We start from the raw sequence: 18,857 nt of genomic DNA on the forward strand, positions 1-18,857 counted from the left end.
AACAGATATTTGTATATTCTGTTCATACTGTTCATAGTAGCATTATACACAGTAAGCAAAGGATGGAAGCAATGCAAGTGTCCACTGACGAATGGATAAACAAAGTGTTTATATATATATGTTTGTATATATATAAAATGCAGCCTTAGAAGGGAATGAAATTCTGACACGTGCTACAACATGGAGGAATCTTGAAGACTTTATGCTAAGTAAAATAAACCAGACAGAAAAGACAAACACGGTGTGATTGCACTTATATGAGGTACTACAGTAGTCAAATTCATACAGACAGAAAATGGAATGGTGCTTTCCAAGAGTGAGAACTGTGGAGAGGAATAGAGAAGAGAACTGATTGATACGTGAGGAATCCCAGAAAAGCTGGGAACTTGGCACCGCCAGGTGGGCTGCAAATAGGGAATTTTGGTGAAAGTCTATATAAGGAGCAGTTAAGATCCTTAATCTCCCTCCCCAGTCCCAAGGGTGAAAGATCTGTTGGGGAGACTGAACCTGTGAGACCCCTCCACTTCCAACTGCGTGGCCAAGGGCTTTCAGAATGGCTGTAGGGATTAAGCGAAAGTCTGCTTATTAAAAAATGGCGTCACTAATTCCCTTCCTCCTCCTTGTTCTACTCCCCAGGCAGGAGATCTCAGAATTTTTCTATGGAGAAACTAAATGACCCAAGGAATAGGGGCATGGTGGTCCACAGATACAGACATTTGGAAGTTCCCAAATGAAAAGGCTGGCTCACCGTTGGACTCCCCACAGGGAAATCCATCAGTCAGCAAGCCTACTGAAGACTATAGAGCTTCCAATGGCCTTTACCCTATGGAGTGCCAGTTATTTGGTGAATGCTCTCAACACAAGAATCTAAAACCAAAGGAAACAGCAGCAAAAAGGACACTGAGGAAAAACAGACAGTACTTGGAGAAGAATACTTCAGAAACAACCATAATTTTAAAGAAACCAGAGAATAACCTGTATCCATAAAACTAGAACAGAATGTAATAGCAAAGGAGCAGTTGGAACTATGAGAAAACTGAAATCAAAAAGCTAACAAAGAAGTCGGAAGATCAAATGAGCAAATCTCCTAGAAAGTACGACAAAAAGACAAATGAAGAGTAGGGGGGAACAAAAAGACAAAGGAACAGTAGGGGAGAAAAGGTAAGTCCCCAGATGAGCAAACAATGGAGAACAAAGTATAAAAGAAAAATAAAACTTAAGATAGGATTTGAATCTCTAGATTGAAAGGGATCACCAGGTACATCATTGAAAAACTTCAGAACATCAGGAACAAAGATTCTAAGATTTTACAGAGAGAAGCAGGTCACATATGGAAATAAGAATGACATCAAACCTACCAAGAGAAGCTAGAAGACAATGATTTTCAAACTTCTGAAAAAAAAATTCTCAACAATAATTTTATTCCCAGACAAACTATCTCTCAAGTGTTTGGGTAAAATAAAAATATTCTCAGACATGCCAGGACTCAAGAATTTTGCCTCCCATATATTCTTTCTCAAGAAGCTCCTGCGGATTATTCTCCACCATATAAAGAAGGAAACTAAGAAAAAGGAAGACATTGCCCAGGAAACAGAGAGAATCCAACACAGAGGAGACAGAATGGGAATTCCCAAGGCACCCCAAACTGGGTGGCGGGTCTAAACAGCCTGAAACAGAAGGATGGAGGGTGTCAGGAGGACTGCCTTGAAAAATTAATTTGGTAGGTTTGGAGCAGGTGAATAATTGTACCGTGAGGCTGTTGAAGTTCAAATTACCAATCGGCACAAAGAAAAATACACAAATGAGAAAATGAGGTAATTTTCTTCAGAAAAATTTTCAAGAAAGGAAATACTATCACAGTATATATGGATAGACTCAATAATAAATAGTATTTACATGATCATGATAAAATGTGAACACGATTTAATACAAACTTTTGATTTAATTAATTTTAGCCAATGGGAAATAAAGGGGTATGAGAAAGCAAACCTTTGACTGCCAGGACTGAAATTTATAACTTATCATGCTCTCTCCTTACAGTACTTTCTTCAAGGAGGAAAAAAGGTTGCATTCATTTTTACATCCAAACACCCACCCCTCCAATTCTGGGGTAATATCTCGTGTTGTCAAACCTGGTGAGGCAAGGCCAACCTTCTCCCCTTCCTGGAGGAAAACGACATGCATGTCTGACCACGGCTCGGCCAATCAAATGCTTCCACTTGGCATTTTCAAACTTGAGGTATCGTCCTGAATATGTGCCTAGGGTTCTTGGCACAAGCAGTGGACACTTCCAGGGACAAGACTGAGCTGGATCTCTAAATTATATCTAGAAAAAGTGGGTAGGTCTTTTTTAAAGTTTCTTAGCCACACAGCACCTGTGGGGTCTTAGTTCCCCCAACGAGAGATTGAACACACACTCCCTGCATTGGAAGCACTGAGCCTTAACCACTGAACCACCAGGAGAGTCCCTGAATAGGCCTTTTTAAAAGGTGAGAGTCCCTGAATAGGTCTTTTTAAAAGGTATCTCTTTCTTGAGCTACAGAGTGCTCTTCCTCTGATGGCTGTGTGTGAACGTGTCAACTTCCACTAGACTGAAATCTCCCTGAGGACAGCTGCCCTCTTTCATCTTTTAATTCACTGCAGCCTTGTGTGTACTAAGTTCTCAACAATACATGTTGTACAAATGTCTTTATCTTTACTCTGTCATACATCATATTGCTAAATTGTGTTCACCGCGCTCAGATCTAATCTCAGACTAAGAATTTCCTCATGGACTTTGTCTTAATTGAAGCCCAACGGAGTCCTCCAGGGATCTGTTCTCAGTGGTCATTTAGAATGTGAGAGTAACTAGTATTTCTGAACAAGAATCCATTGAGAATTCTTGTTTCCTCCTCTAGTGACCCTGGGGCTGGGAGTGAAGAAATATTTACTCACTTCCACTTAATGGAAGTAAAAGGATAAAGGAGGAAGGGGGCAACCAGGATTGAACCAGAGACCTCTTGATTTGCAGTCAAATGCTCTATCTCTGAGCTATAACCCCATGGCCTCCTGGGACTCTCTTTCTTGTCCACTTACGGTGATTCAATACGAACAGGTTCCACCCACTCTGGAATTCCGGCAAGCTTTGTATTTTAAAGCTCCACCTCCTTTTCTATCCATCATCTGCTCTGGTTTTCCTCTTGGCCACCAATAAACCGGGTGGGGCACTTGAAAAATGACATGCTGGAAACTAGCTGAAAAGGAAGCTGACATAGCATTAGTAGAGAAAGCGTCCGTATACACGGTATTACTGTGTCAGAATCCTCGGCCCCAGATACACTCTGGTCGTCCCCTGCCTCTTGATGAGTTGAGGGTGGGAAGGAGAAGGAAGATGTCAGTTCTTTCGGATGGGATGACTCAGGAAAATCAGGAACTCCTTCTCAGGGCAACCAACGCCAATCCCTGTGGCCGCACTGCCTGCTCCGTTCTTGATGGAAACGGTAGCCAGCTTCTGACCTGGGCCGTCCCGATGCCTGGGGAAGAGCTTGGATGTGGGCTTAAGTAGTGTCGTTCCTCCTTATCGCAGCGGCAGGGGAGACCTGAGGCCTCTCCTTTCAAGCCTGGCACTCCGTTTGCATGGAGTCTAAGGCACAGCCTGAGATGCCCTTTCTCCTCTCACCTCCTCCATAGGGTAGGGAAGCCGAGGACGGAGAAACTAGCTTGCCCCCTCCACCAGCCTCAAAGAAGAAACGGCACACTTGGAGACACACACACAAAAGTTTTAATATCAAATAACACTGAGAGTTCATATACACATCTCAGAAGTTCAGGTCGAGGAGTGTGAAGAGAAGAGCTGCTGTTAGAAGAGAGGGAATTGGGTGACCTCTCCAAAGACAGATGGGCGCTGGCGGAGGGCTGGGGTGTTCCGGCGATAGCCAAACCGACCATTGAACCCCTGGGTCGCATTCAGATTGGCATTATAGTTGTCATGTCCGGTCACCTGCTGGAGGGAATGCCCTTGCGGGACAGAGAGAGAGGCCTGAGCCTGTATTCAGCCCCCTCTTGCTTTCCCCACTCCCATTGGGCTGGTATAGGAGGCCAATCCAGGTGTAGTCACTGTGCTCCCATGTCCCAGCTGAACCCTCAATCCTGAAAAGCCAAGGGTTGGTGAGGTGGAGGAGGCAGATGGCATCCTAGAAACCAAGCCTCATCCTAGGACTAGCATGCAGGGGAGCGTGAATGGTACATGCTGGGACAGGAAGGGCCAGAAACTTCTGGGCTTGGCTGAACTTGCTTTGCTGCCAGGAGAACAGAGAAAATTTCCCCCTTGCATCTGACCCAGCTGGAGAAAATGGATGAGCTCAATTTGGCCAATGGTGCCAGGGGACATGTGACTAGAATGTGGCCAAAGGGTGGTGGAGTTGGGGTGGGAGGAGGGTTCACCCTGCCAGAAAAACAGGTCTCAACTCTCCCTTTTCCTGTTGCTGCTAAATGGGGCCTAGAGAGTGAGCAGGACACAGCCTGCTCTGGGAGCAGTGAGAAGAACACAGGCTTTCGTTGGAAAGAGGAGAATTCCAACCGCAGCTCAGCCCTTCTTAGCAAATCATTTTAACTCCCTAAACCTCAATTTCCCTGGCTGTAACCTGGGGATACTCTGAGGGTAAAAAGCACCTGACATACAGCAGATGTTCCATAACTAATAGGGAGCACTGTGACACCATCTGCTCATGTATGAGAAGAAGAGCTAGAGGATGCAGTCAGACCCTGGGTCTCTTCCCCCAACCAGGTCTCTTTATGGCCCAGTTTCTCTCTCTATGGAATGCACACCACTCTTCCTAGGTGGGACCATGGTGAGACTGGAAAGGGAGGTGTCGCACTTGCCTGCCCCTGACCAGTTTCTCCTGTTGAGGTATCTCTGTCCTTGCCCGAAGATATGGAAATAATCCACTATCCAGCCATCCCTTCCTGTACCGCCATGATCCTGAGAATGAGGGAGAAAATGCAGACTATATCAGTCATGATGCAGAGAGATGCACAGTCCAACCCCTGCCTCTGGGCTTGCTGGAGGGAGGGAGAGGTCACAGCCAGGGGTAACAGGGCCAGACAGATTAAATATACTTAGTGACTTATTGCCTTTCAGGGAGAGGCAGTGTAGCTTGGCAGTTAAGGGCTCAATGTCTAACACCAGAGAGACTGGTTCTAATTCCAGCTCTACCCCTAACAAGCTGTGTGACCTTAGGACAATGACACAGCTTTTTTGGATCTCAATTTCCTCATCAGTAAAATGGTGGGTTGCTTTGAAATTTAAGTGAGATATAAAGGGCCTTCAAATAAAGGGCCTGGCATATTAAAGTTTCAATAAACATGATCTTCATTTAAATGAAAATAATACCTACCACAAATGGTGTCTGTGACGATTAAAGAATACTTACAAAATGGAACATAGAAAAATTCAAAAGTGTGTACACCATATTATTTTTCAAGCTTTTAAACTCTCGAGTTTTCCCCCAGATTCTGGCTCCTTCTGCTATAAAAATCACGAGTAGACAGCAAGCACACACAAACATGGCACACACAGATGTGTGTGTCCATATGCATGTACTGAACACACATGTGCACACACGAACACCCGGGACCACAAAAACTCCCAAGATTTGTTCAATAGAATAACCCGCATTAAGTCCTCCTCTCCCTAAGTCACTGACATGTATTATAGACACAAATATTGGAAGCAAAAGTGTTGAAAAACATTGGAGCTGAGCCTATAATAGCCTCAGAATCTTTGATCCAGGGGAAGTACTCTGCGGGGGAGGGGCAACATCCACGAGGGAAAAGGCCTGGGGAGAAGCGAGGGCTGCAGAACTTCGGGAGGTTTCCTTCCAGTCAGCTCACAGAAGGTCGCAGCGAGCGAGCCCTCTTGAACTATGACGTCACCGGACCGAGGGCGCCTCACCTAGGCAGTTCTTTGTCTTTTTACCGATTGTCGGGCTTTTTGAGAATTTGCGGCGGGAGGTCACCCAAAAGGGTGGATCCGTGATGCCAAAAACGACAACGAAACCCATTTGTTTGGCAGAGGCTTGCAGAAACCCAAAATGAAATCATTCTCAAGTTCAGGCGTGGAAGGTGGTTCTGTGAGCTCAGTGAGCTCGCGCTCAACACCTGTCTCCCGCCTCCGCCAGTTCCCGGGTTTCATTAAGAAAACTGAGAGGGTGCGAGTCGGGGAGCCTCCCTGGTGGTGAGGGCGCTGCCATGAGACGGATCTGAGAAGTCGGCCCCGCCACGAGGGCCAAGCTCTGCGGGCACAAACGGTGGGGTCCTCCACGGCGCTCCTGTACCTGATCGGTTTTCCGCAAGATGGGCGGAACCACGCGGCTCCGGAAGTACCGGTGGGCGTGGTAGTCCTGCTGCGCGTTGTAGGGTGGAATCGCCGACCAGAGCTTAGGCCTCAAGTGCTCATAGGTGCGGGCCATGGTGCTCACGGCCACTCCATCCAAGATGAAGCGCTTCTCCAGCCACAGGGGACACGCGCAAAAATGCCCCATCCTAACCACCGCAGCCTCCGAGGACTTTTCTAGAGGGAGCGGAGGGTCCTAGGTAGGGGCTCCCCTGCGCATTGTTACGTTATGTCAAAGACCCCTGTGACACAAACCGTACTGTCCCCATCCTACGAGGTAGGCTCTCGGGGCTACGGGGGAAGTTGCTTAAATGGTCCAGAGGTGAGGGATGTCTAGGAGGGAACCATGCAAGAGGAATCAAGAGATTGAAGAGAAGGTGGGTTACTGAATGTGCGCAGTGTTAACGCAGTCGGGCCCAGCTCCCTGTTTTCCTTTTAAGAGCAAGGTTCTCTGCTCCCACTTTATTATATACATTTCCCAAACCCAGTTCCCTTGAAAAGCTTGTACCCACAAAGGATCAGAAAGAGCTCAGAGAGCATCTACGTCCAACTCTCGTTGTACAGAACTGGAAGTTGAAGCTCAGAATGTTGGAATATTCCCTAAATCCATTTAGTGGCAGATCCAGAACCAGAATTCAGATCTCCTGATTTCCAGTAAACCCACTTAAAGCACTTCTCCCCTCCCCACCCAATTCTTTTCATCAGCTATTCCTCCTCCCGTTAAAATTTAAAAAACCAACAGTAAAAGTTGTATACTTATCAATAAAACAGTAAGTACCATACTTCCCTCTAATATTATGTATGTATGATAGGATACAGCAAAACATGAACAGTGATCTTCCCTATTGTTGTTACAAGTGATTTTTCCTTCCTTTATATTTTTTACTTCCCAAATTTCCCCCTTGAATAAACTCATGGATGCTTTACATATCAAAGTGGCTTATACAAATTATTCTGCTCCTCACACCAACTCTGAGGTGCTATTATCATTTTACAGATGAAGCAATAAATCCAGGAATTCTTTTATGTTATTATAATACTAGTAACATAAACATTATATATAATACAAAGGCACATGTATTAATTAGAAAAAGGTTGCATTATACCTACACGTAATAATCACCAATCCCAGCATCTCAATACTCAGCATATGTAATTTTTCTACACTATGACAGGCGAGCTCCTAGCAATCAAATTTGAAATTATAGGAAGTCTATAATTTGAGCCCATTCTATTAAAACGTGAAGAGAACCTGGAAAGAACATGAGAGGACGAGGGGAAAAAAAATGACAGGCCCAACTCTCACCTCACATTTGAGGAAGGCAGGTGAGAAATTTCATATTATGCAATGGGATAAAAAAAGATTCATTTTAAATGGAGTACCTGGGGACTTCATGTCACATTAAAGACTTGAAATTCACCTGCCTGGAGGATGGGGTAGGGGAGGAAGACCAGTCTATTTTAGACTTTGGAATTTAATATTCCTAAAACCAAGACTGACTCAGTCTAGACAAAGGACTGGTCCTCAATCTTGGCTGCACTTCAGAATCTCTTAGGGACCTTTAGAAAGTCTTGATACCAAGCTTCCCTGGTGGCGCAGTGGTGAGGAGTCCACCTGCCGATGCAGGGGACATGGGTTCGAGCCTTGGTCTGGGGGGATCCCACATGCTGCGTGCGCCATAGCTGCTGGACCTGTGCTCTGGAGCCCACACGCCTAGAGCCCAAACTCCGCAACCAGAGAAGCCACAGTGAGAGGCCCGCGCACTGCAATGAGTGGCCCCCACTCCCCGCAATAGAGAGAGCCTGCGCGCAGCAACAAAGACCCAATGCAGCCAAAAATTAATAAAATAAATGAATAAATTTATATCACTGCTTTCTAGTTCTGGTACATCTGAAGGACATCAATCTGAAGTACAAGAGAAGTCATCTCACCAAGTGACTCTGTGCTAGGGTCTTCACATACACTCTAATCCTCAGCCTTTCATCGTACCCAATCTTACAGATAAAACAATTTCCAGATACTAGATAAGTGGACACAAACTTAGCGTAAAAATCCTCTTCCAACATCTTTAGGCCAGACTGGAGTGCTCATTTTCCCCAGACCCTGAATGTCACCTAAATCAACTGTCATGGATTGGAAAAAAAAAAGCTACAATGCTCAATACCTTCAGGCAGAATTTGCCAGGGCTCATGCCTGTCGTGCTGGCATTCTATTATCTTTTATTCTCAAGCTAGGGTTTGGCAGATATAAGACCATCGTGTCAAAATACTTTTGATAGCAAAAAACTTGCAGATATTAACAACTTAGTCATCTTCCATGAGAGCAATTATTATGTGGCAGGTTTTATAAATATAAACTCATTTATGTGCCAACTTACCCAAAGGAAACCTGTTAACTGCAGAAGTGCACATATATACGCGTATACCTGGTTCCTACTCACATCACTCCTTGAACTCCATGAGTGTTCAGGATCTGACCATACGCTACCTTATCTCAAATACCTTTCTAACTGTAAGGCAGTCACCTGGGATAACCTGTCACCAAGCGGTATCTACCACCTGAAATTTATTTTAAGAACTAAAAAACTCAAGTTTTTACAGCAGAAATTGCAAAGTCCCCAAAGTCTGCACGCTGACAGAAGTGCAAAGACTGTTTATCTTTTTTTACACATGCCCACAGAAAGTCTGCACTGGGTAGTTTTATTTTACAGAGGGGGTAAGGGTTAGGTGGTGTCAAGAAGAGTGACATGGAGCAAATAATTTTTATTATCATTGTTTTCTTTTACAAATACACCGAAGAATCATGCAATGCTGCCAGCATTGGATGCAATCCTGGGCCACAAGTCTGCACATTCCTTTGCAACTGGTCCTGTGATGGCAGAACCTGCATAAAAGAATGATGTGACACATAAGCTCAGAGGGCCCTTTCCTTGTACTCAAGTTAAATCATCCAATCTCAAAAGCCTAACAATGATGTGCATTCTTTATTACCTTTCATCTCGCCTTTATTGTTTACTATGACCCCTGCGTTATCTTCAAAATAAAGAAACACACCATCTTTTCTCCGGTATGACTTTCGTTGTCGAATTACCACCGCTGGATGTACTGAGGGGGGGAAAAAAAGCAGCTGTCATTTAACCTGCCAAGTTCCAGTGCCACCACGAGAAAGCAACTTACACCTTGGCTAGCTCTCCAACATTTCCCATTTGGACAGAATGTATACTCATTAGCTTTTCATTTCCTAAAATCAAGTGTGAAAGACAGTGCAAACACCAATCACCCCTTAAGGAAAGACCTTACTCATTTCAAGTCCAAACTGCCTGCATTTCCTTGCAGGTGTGAATCTGTACTTTGGGAGGATGATTAGCAACACACCAGCAGGAAACTTGCTAAGCACTTTCTATACTTTTCCTCACTTCACCCAAGAGGTGGGTACTATTTAAGATCCTAATGTCAGAACTTCCCTGGTGGTCCAGTGGTTAAGACTCTTTGCTCCCAATGCAGGGGGACTGGGTTCGATCCCTGGTCAGGGACCTAGATCCTGCATGCCGCAAATAAGAGATCCCATGTGCCACAATTAAGACTGGGCACAGCCAAATAAATTTTTAAAAGATCCTAATGCCATAGAATTGGGAATGGGACCCTCCTCACACTGAATGAGTGGAGAGGCCAAGCTCTTAACTCATTATGCAATATTCCATCCCAATTTATATCAAAACTTCCAAGAACAAACCTTAACCTAAAAATTAGTACTTTATGCCTAACTGCAGGGCACATGTTGTTTTAAGAGCAAAACCTGGAATTAACCTAAATATCTCAGGACACATGCACAGAACAGAACCATTTTAAATGATTATGTACTTCTGTAATTTTTTAATATGCAAGACAATCATTTGTGAAGCAAAAATGGGTTATGGGAAGGTAATGGTCCCATTTACATTGGAAAGTAGGACATAAAATATTAAAAACGATCATCCCCTGGAGGTCTAAGAGCTGGGTAACTGAAATTCAACTTCTATTTCTTATTTAATTAACTCTAGGTTTAACTTTTTGAGGAAATGTTTTCCAGGGTCATAAGTAACTTTTAAATCCTGCCTGCTCCAGGGCTTCCCTGGTGGTACAGTGGTTAAGAATCCGCCTGCCAATGCAGGCGACATGGGTTCTGGTCCGGGAAGATCCCACATGCCGTGGAGCAACTAAGCCCGTGCGCCACAACTACTGAGCCCATGCGCTCCAGAGCCCGTGCTCCGCAACAAGGTAAGACATCACAATGAGAAGCCCGCACGCCGCAACGAAGAGCAGTCCCCCCCACCCCCGCTCGCCGCAACTAGAGAAAGCCTGCGCGCAGCGACAAAGACCCAACACAGCCAAAAATAAATAAGTAAAAATAAAATAAATTTTAAAAACCAAACAAACAAAAAACGCTACCTGCTCCTAAAGTGAACATTTTTCCAGACATTCAAAGCATCTACTGCACTTAAAAGAAAACATGGATTCAAATCCTGACTGACAGTAACCTGGAGACCTTGAACAAGTTACTTAATCTTCTGGAGTTCAAGTTTTCCTCTTCTAAAGTAGGGATAATAGTTACATTTCCATATTTAATATCAGACACTAGAAATGCAGGATCTTCTAAGGACAGAGGTCCTGGCTATCCTTGAAGCAAGTACTATCTATGTACATAGATGGTCTCTGAGTTTTTTAACAATGGGAAACACACTGAGAGACAGATAATATTGGCTGAGACCCTCCTCCATTGGACTCTCATCTACTTAGTTAAATTCTCACAAATGCATCCAGCAAATAAGGCCACACAAATACAGGACTCTGGATTTCCAGTCCTGCAGTCCTGCTCCTTGCCACATTTCTCTATGTTATAATTAAGTCTAAGGCCAGGAGATGTAGCTGATCCTTGAAAAATGAAGGGTTAGGGGCGCCAGCCCTGTGCAGTCTAAGATCCATGTGTAACTTATAGTTGACCCTCTGCATCCACTGATTCAACCAATCTCGGATAGCGTAGTACAGTAATATATTGTGGGGGGAAAAAATCTGTAAATGGATGCATGCAGTCCAAACTCACGTTGCTCGTTGTTCAAGGGTCAACTGTATTCATTTAGAAGAAACAAGGACCAAAGAAAAAATTAAGAGTTGGCAAGTCAGAACTATTTTTAAAACCATGAGTGTCCTCTGGTCTGTCCCACAACTGACTGAGAGAGACAGCACACCCTGCTGCCACCTCACCCATAGTGATGGACAATTGTTCTGCCCTTCCCTGACAGCTCCCCAGGCCACACACCAGACCCAGCAAGTGTTCTAAGAGGAAAGCCTGTCTAGTTGCATGCTGATCCCAATCAACACATTGATTTATCAATGCTTAGGCACAATGCTTATTCCTTGCCTACCAAGCCAAGTGAATATTAGAGGTCAACAAAGTACGATTTCTGACCAAAAGGCTAAACACCTGGGGATAGAGTAGGATACAGACCTTCAAAGAGTAACTGTGATACACGGCTGAGACCTGTCACACGTGTACTGTGCGTTAAGAGGACTTCTCAGGAAAAGCAAAACATCCCAGGCCAGGGACAGACTAAGCAGGCACAGGAGAAAAGTTCAGGAGCTGGAAACTCAAGTACACTGAGTATCAGAAGCTCTAAAGTCAGTCAAGTCAGAAGTGTCTGAGGCCCCCCCTCTAACCCATACATCTAGTAGGAAAACTTTCGGGGGTTGTCCACGATTAAGCAATGAGCAGCTCCCTGTTTTACTTTCTACCAGAAGACATTTAGAAGCAACCATGCCAAACTTTTGACAAGTCACAACCCTGAGTTAATCTCATCTATGTATAATTATTCCTTTTCAAATTAGTAGTTCCTGAAAAGGAAACTTGCCTGAGGTGACTTAAGTCTTAAGGCTGTGATCTCACCTGGAACCACCATGTTCATTTGTAGCCAAGGAGTCAGCAATTAATTAAAGACCTGCTCTCATAGAAGAGACAACCCTAGTAGGGGGCACAGCAAAAATCTGAGGCACAAAGGAAGGGATTTAAGTTGGAACAAAAAAACCAAGAACTAAAAGGAGAGCTGGGGAAAGAACTACGTGGATGGACTGTAAATCCCAGAAGGACAGAGCTTTTGTTTCTATCGGTATAAATATGTGAGGTGGTCTGTTAACTATTGGCTGAACTTGCTGGGAGAAATGGCAGGGTAAATATGAAAAGCCCCTAGCTTACGATGGAAGCCAACTAAGAACTTAACTGGGGGTGGGGTGGTGGTGGTGGATGAATTGGGAGATGGGGATTGACATACATACACTATCAATACTATGTGAAAAATAGATAACTAATGAGAATAACTAATGAACTGTACAGCACAGGGAACTCCACTCAATGCTCTGCGGTGACCTAAATTGGAAGGAAATCCAAAAAAGAGGGGATATATGTATACGTATAGCTGATTCACTTTGCTGTGCAGTAAAAACTAACACAACATTGTAAATAAAGCAACTATATGCCAATAAAAATAAAAGAATGGTCTTTAAGACAGCAAGAATAGAACTTCAACTGCAGGTTAACTCACACTGCCTCTCAAAGAAAATCAAGCTTTAAGAGGCCCTGAGAATGGTAAAACTACTGTTCTATTTTCCAATAGAGGGAGAAGTCCTTCAACTGTCCACAGACCAAAAGGAGGATTTGGTCTCTCTACTGACCCTTCTTTCTGAGCTCTGGTTTGCCTTTCTTGACTGTGGCCATCACCATGTCACCCACACCAGCAGCAGGAAGTCTATTCAGTCGTCCCTTGATCCCCTTCACAGAGATGATATACAGATTTTTGGCTCCTATACAAGGAAGTAAACAACAACAAAACGTTTTTCTTGAGAGCCTGTTAGGCAGTTCTGCATTTCTCCAACACCTCCAAGGCCTCCCCCTCCACACACACTCCCAAGAAGTTAGTCCTCCCCCAGGTGGAACACCTTGTCACACCACCGATTGAAGCAAAACAACACAACATGCTGCCGCTTCACCCAAAAGCGGTGTTTTCACTCTGCCCTTTCTTGACGGCTCAGTGGGTCATTAGCAAAAGGCCCACTGAGTGCTTTTAAAAGGGGCAGTTTGGCAGAGTGCAGCCGAAGGTCTCACCTGTGTTGTCAGCACAGTTGATCACGGCTCCAACCGGAAGACCCAAGGAAATCCGGAATTTCGCACCAGAGGACCCACCACGTCCTGTAAGTAAGAAGGGAATCAGGAGAGGTCCCTTCACATTCTTAAGCTATATAATCATTCGCATGTGCTTCGGGGAGCTGTACACCGTAGTTTCGCTCTCTCTAGGACTCCTTATCCCCTCCCCATGTGCCACCCAGTTCTCAAGGCAAATAGCCAATTCCTCACTCTTAGCACGTTACATTGAGATTAAGGGACCTGGACGACTCAATTCTCGATCCAACTTTTGCACCACGTAGTTCTTCCTACAAGGCGAGAGACCGCACAAGTCGCCCACTCTGGGGATTAAGCCAGTCTAACTCCAACCCCATTACTGAAGCGCTAGGCGCGGAGTGAACCCGCGGGATTCAGCCAAGAATCACGACTGGATCCTGCGAACTCAACCCTCCAGGCCCTCCCGTCACTTTCGGGGGCTCTCCCGGTGCTCTCGCGGTGTCCCTCCCCTCCCTCTCCGGCCCGGAGCAGAGCAAAGCGTCCCAGCTGTCCATGGCCGCCGTTCCCGGCGAGGCCAGCAGCCACCTCGCGACAGATGGCGAAGGATCTCCCAAGGCCAAAAATTACCTCGCTTCGACATCTTGAAAGCCGGAAAGTGACAAAAAGGAAGTAGGGATAAAGGCCACAGAGATCTCAACCCCAACGCCCCGCCCAACATGGTCACGTGACCCGATGTTCGTTCAATCCGCCTCTCTTCCCCAGGGCGCGGTCTTATTACGTCACAAATCCTGGACATAGCGTAGAACTCTTTCTGTGAAGTGGGCGGAGGAGTGGTTGAGGGCTGCAGGAGTGTACGTGGTACCCAGTACGCCGAATACGAACTCGAAAGTAGTTGTTTGGGACACAGAAACATTGGTTTAATTTATCGGAAAACCTCTCTGAGCAATAAGTATGTGCCAGGGACTTGGATGGACGCTAGAGGTTCAGAAATGATTAAACGGTCTGTGCTGTATAGGGGCCTCCAAAGAACACACGGCGTCGGGGGCTAGAGGGAAAGAGTTCGAAACGGTTTCATTAGGTTGTGATATAACTGAGAAGTACCATTATAGCGCTACAGATAATTCCATATGTGTGTGCTTGGTCCCATACCCATCTGTATTTTAGATATCTTTATTCATTACTCCTTTCATTGCTTCAACTTCTCCCATTCTTCGGACTTCTTTCTGCCGATATATTCATTCAAATATTTATTAAACGACTACTTTATGCCAGATCCTGTTCTGGGCATACGCTAGACTACATGAGAGAACAAAACAGATCAACATTCATGCCCTGTGGAGCTTACATTCAGCCAGGGTGGTGGTGAAGGTGGGTATTAGATACTAAGCCATAGACGTAGTAATTGCAGTATATAGTATGTTAGATGGTGATAAGTACTATGAAAACAAAAGTAGAAAAAAGTAAGAGGGATCTGGAAGTGGGAGGAGAGGCAGATTGCATTTCAAAATAGAATGATCAGTGTGGGCCTCATGGAAGAAGTTGACATTAGTGCAAAGATTTTTAAGGTGAGGGAGCTAGCAATATGACTGTCTAGGGAAGAGCAGTCCAGATAGAGTCATCAACCATTGAAAGACCCTAAGGTGGGATTGTGCCTGAACAATGTGAGGACCAGCAAGGAAGCCAGGAGTGACTGGACAGAGTAAGTGAAGGGAAGAGTAGTAGGACAGAAGGTCAGAAGTAATGGAATTGGATCATTAGAGCTTTGTACACTGCTATGAACTTTGACATTTACAGACTGAAATAGGAAAACAATGAGCCATGAGCAGAGGAGGGACATGATCTGACGTGTCAGAAGGATCACTCTATTTGAGACTAGGCTGTGGGAGGGAACACAAAGATACAATAAGGCGATCTATTGGGAAGCTCTTGCAGTAACTCAGGAGAGAAATGATGGTGGTTTAGACTAAAGAGGTAGCAATAGAAGTAATGTGATGTGATCAGATTCTGGATATGTTTTGGAGGTAGAGCCAACAAAATGTGGGGTGCAAAAGAAAGAGAAGAAAATGTTTCCAAGGCTTTAGTTCTGAGCAAGTGGAAGATGGCATTGCCATCAACTGAGATGGGGAAAGCAATGGGAGGAACAGGTTTGGGGGTAAGAGTATGAGTTCAGTTTTGGATATGTTGAGTTAGATGTCTGTTAGACAACCAAAAGAGATTTAAATAGCAAGTTGGACATATTAGCCTGGAGTTCCAGAAAGAGGGAGATATAAATTTGGCAGTCGTCAGCATATAAGTATATTTAAAGACATGATAGTGGATGAGTTCACAAAGAAGCAAGGGTAAATTAAAAAGACCATGGGCTAAGCTCTGGGGTACTTCAACGTTAAGAGGTCTATAAATCTATACATTTATAAATTTCTCTTATCACTCTTAAATCCTTCACTTGCTCCTGCCAGTTTCTCTAGTTACCAGTTTTTCTCTCTCCTTCACTTCTCAGCCAAATTCCATGTGTTTCTGAATATATGATTTCATTATCATATTTGTCTCTGTTGATAAATGAAACTAGCATCCATCCAGGTGTCCCTCTGGGATTCCTGTTCATTTCTCTTCAGTCTGCCTTCTCAATGTCTCTCAAATATATCCACTTCCCTCCATCTCCTCTGCTAATGCTCTGGACCTAGTCACCTCCATCTCTTGCCTAAACTATTTCTGAAGCTTCCTAACATGTCTCTTGACCTCTATTTCTCCCCCCTCCATCCACTCACTCTTCATACAATGGCCAGAAATAATTTTTCAGAAACGTAAACATTACTATGTCACTCTCCTGAAAATCCTCCAATGGTTTCTGTACTCTTAGAATCAAAGTTAAAATCCATATCACAGCCTACGAGGCCCTGATCATTGTCCTACCTCTTAACCTCATCTTGCACTGTGCTCTGTCTTGCTCTGCAGGGTTGACGTTTTGGTACCAGATACCATCCATGCTCCTGAATACCCGTAGGCCTCACACATGCTTGGAATACTCTACCCTGCCTACCCGTATCACGTATTTCACGTGTACTGATTTTTCAGATCTCAGCTTAAATCTTTTCCTTAGGGAAATTCTACCCTGACCTCTCTTACATAGTATTTTTCCTTCTTACTATTTATTTCAATTCTTCAATATATATTTGATGACTTTGTTGAATAACGATCTCCCCCAACTAGTCTATATGCTCCATGAAAGGCTGAGTCCATGTTCTCCTTTGTGTTCAGTGGTATATCCCCAGCATTCAGCATAGGGCCTGGCTCAGTAAATACATGCTGAATGATTGCTGAACAAATGAAGAAGTCTACCTCTATGGTCTCCATACGTCAGCATCCTTGCGTGAAGGAATTTTTATTCATCTATGGCAAAATTAGAAATATTTGAAAAACACAGTTTCTTATAAAGCTCCATTTGCTCAATTTAAAGGACTGCCTATTATTCTGGGATTATCTTCTTTCATCTTTCTTGTTAAAAATGTTCCTTTTGGGCTTCCCTGGTGGCTCAGTGGTTGAGGGTCCACCTTCTGATGTAGGGGACACGGGTTTGTGCCCCGGTCCGGGAAGATCCCACGTGCCGCGGAGCGGCTGGTCCCGTGAGCCATGGCCGCTGAGCCTGCGCGTCCGGAGCCTGTGCTCCGCAACGGGAGAGGTCACAACAGTGAGAGGCCTGCGTACCGCAAAAAAAAAAAAATTAAAAAATGTTCCTATGTCAACTGTCAACTTTCTACCATCCCAACACTGCCCTTTTTTTTCTCTTTGTAATTTCAGTGGTCCATGAAAACCAAAGGTCTGGGAATGATCTGTCTCTATTTCCTTACTTCCTGCATGCACATGTTCCTTGAACCCCTGTAGTGTAGTTTATGTCCTCACTACATGACTGAAATTATACTAGAAATTATATATACTGAAAAATTATACTAGAAAGGTCACCATGACCTACTCTTTCCAAAATCCAAGGACCCTCCTCAGTCTTCATCTTACTTGACCTCACAACGTTTCACACTGGGGCCCTTCCCATCTTCTTGACACTCTTCACCCATGGTTTCCATGATGCTAATAATAATAGAAATTACTATTTTTGGAGTGCTACTAAGTACCAGTCATTGAGTTAAGCATTTTACAGGAATGTGGCTTCTTGAATCCTCCCCACAACCCTGTGATTTAGGTATTATTCTTCTCATTTTTCAGATGAGAAAACTGAGAAATAGAAAAGTTAAGCCATGTGTCCGAGATCACACAGATCATGAAAGGTAGAGATGGAATGGCACCCTGAGTCTGGCTGATTCCAAAGCACAGACTCTAAGCCACTCTGTTGTATTGCTCTCTCCTCCTTACTCATTGTCCCTTCTCAGTGTATTTCCCTGAGTGATCACACCACCCAGTAGCTTCCATTACCATCAATATGCTGAGAACTCCCAAGTCTGTATCTCCAGCCCAGACATTTCTGCTTAGCTCTAGCCAATGTATGGAACCAATGACTGGGACACCTCCACCCCACAGGCACTTCCAACCTGATGTCCAAAGCCGAAATCATGATTTTCCCAGAAATTTTGCTTTTCTGCCTATATTAGTTGTCTTGGTTGGTGCTACTAATTTTTCTGTCCGTGCATCTAAAAGTCTGCCCTTGGTTCAAAGCTATTGCAACAGCCTCCAAATGGTCTGACCATAACCTCTGGTTGCTTAAAAGCCTGTACTGGCCCTCTAGTGCCTATGGAATAAAGTCCAAGCTCCTTAGGATGGCATTGGAATCTCTTCCCGAAGTGGCTTACCTTCTCCCTGGACTCATCTCCCATCACCTCGCCTCTTACACTTCACACTCCAGAAACACCAAACTGCTTAGGATTTCAGGACTTTTTCTTGCTTTATTCACTACATGTTCTTCAAAACTCTTTTCGATGTCATGTATTTTTGAACAAGCCATCTCTTCCCTGTGCCATTTCACAACCCCAGCATGCTCTTCCCCAAACCACCTCTTTACTTAGAGCAGTCATTCTCCAATATCTTTGTCTGAATATTCTTTACATTCTTAAGTTATTGAGAACTCCAAAGAGGTTGTGTTTATACAGTTATATCTATTGACATTTACCAGATTAGAAATTTAAATTGTGAAATGTTTAAGGTAATGAATCCACTGCCTGTTAAAAGACATAACATTTTAAAATGAAAAAGAACTGTATTTAAATTTTAAAAATAATGAGAAGAGTAGCTTTGCTTTATGTTCTTTTAGAAATCCCTTTAATATCTGGCTTAATGAAAGACAGCTGGATTTTCATGTTTCCACATTTAGTCTGTTGTGACATCATGTAGCCT

The 18,857-nt window shown here is 44.2% G+C and overlaps 2 protein-coding genes across 2 annotated transcripts; both read right to left on the bottom strand.

Moving 5' to 3' along the window:
- Positions 1 to 3,838: 3,838 nt before the first annotated feature.
- On the bottom strand, positions 3,839 to 6,521 carry SPMAP1 (sperm microtubule associated protein 1; the record flags this gene model as incomplete). The annotated part of the gene is made up of 3 exons (XM_079904648.1): positions 3,839 to 3,996; positions 4,861 to 4,960; positions 6,315 to 6,521. 3 exons carry the CDS (start codon positions 6,519 to 6,521, stop codon positions 3,839 to 3,841), a joined length of 465 nt encoding a protein of 154 aa, XP_079760774.1.
- Positions 6,522 to 9,057: 2,536 nt separating this feature from the next.
- On the bottom strand, positions 9,058 to 14,175 carry RPL23 (ribosomal protein L23). Its single transcript, XM_079904647.1, has 5 exons — positions 14,148 to 14,175; positions 13,506 to 13,589; positions 13,076 to 13,204; positions 9,365 to 9,478; positions 9,058 to 9,257 (listed from the first exon to the last, which is right to left on the bottom strand). Exons 1-5 carry the CDS (start codon positions 14,158 to 14,160, stop codon positions 9,175 to 9,177), a joined length of 423 nt encoding a protein of 140 aa, XP_079760773.1. The 5' UTR covers positions 14,161 to 14,175; the 3' UTR covers positions 9,058 to 9,174.
- Positions 14,176 to 18,857: the final 4,682 nt, after the last annotated feature.

The sequence above is a fragment of the Stenella coeruleoalba genome, assembly GCF_951394435.1.
Source record: "Stenella coeruleoalba genome assembly, chromosome: 19".
Lineage (NCBI taxonomy): Eukaryota > Metazoa > Chordata > Mammalia > Artiodactyla > Delphinidae > Stenella > Stenella coeruleoalba.

Excerpts from the sequence above, each read along its gene's own strand:
- RPL23 (XM_079904647.1), bottom strand. Across the intron at positions 9,479-13,075 it reads ACCAGAGCTCAGAAAGAAGG|TACATCCAGCGGTGGTAATT; the intron begins GTCAGTAGAGAG and ends TCCCCCCCTCAG. Across the intron at positions 9,258-9,364 it reads CAATAAAGGCGAGATGAAAG|GTTCTGCCATCACAGGACCA; the intron begins GTAATAAAGAAT and ends TCTTTTATGCAG.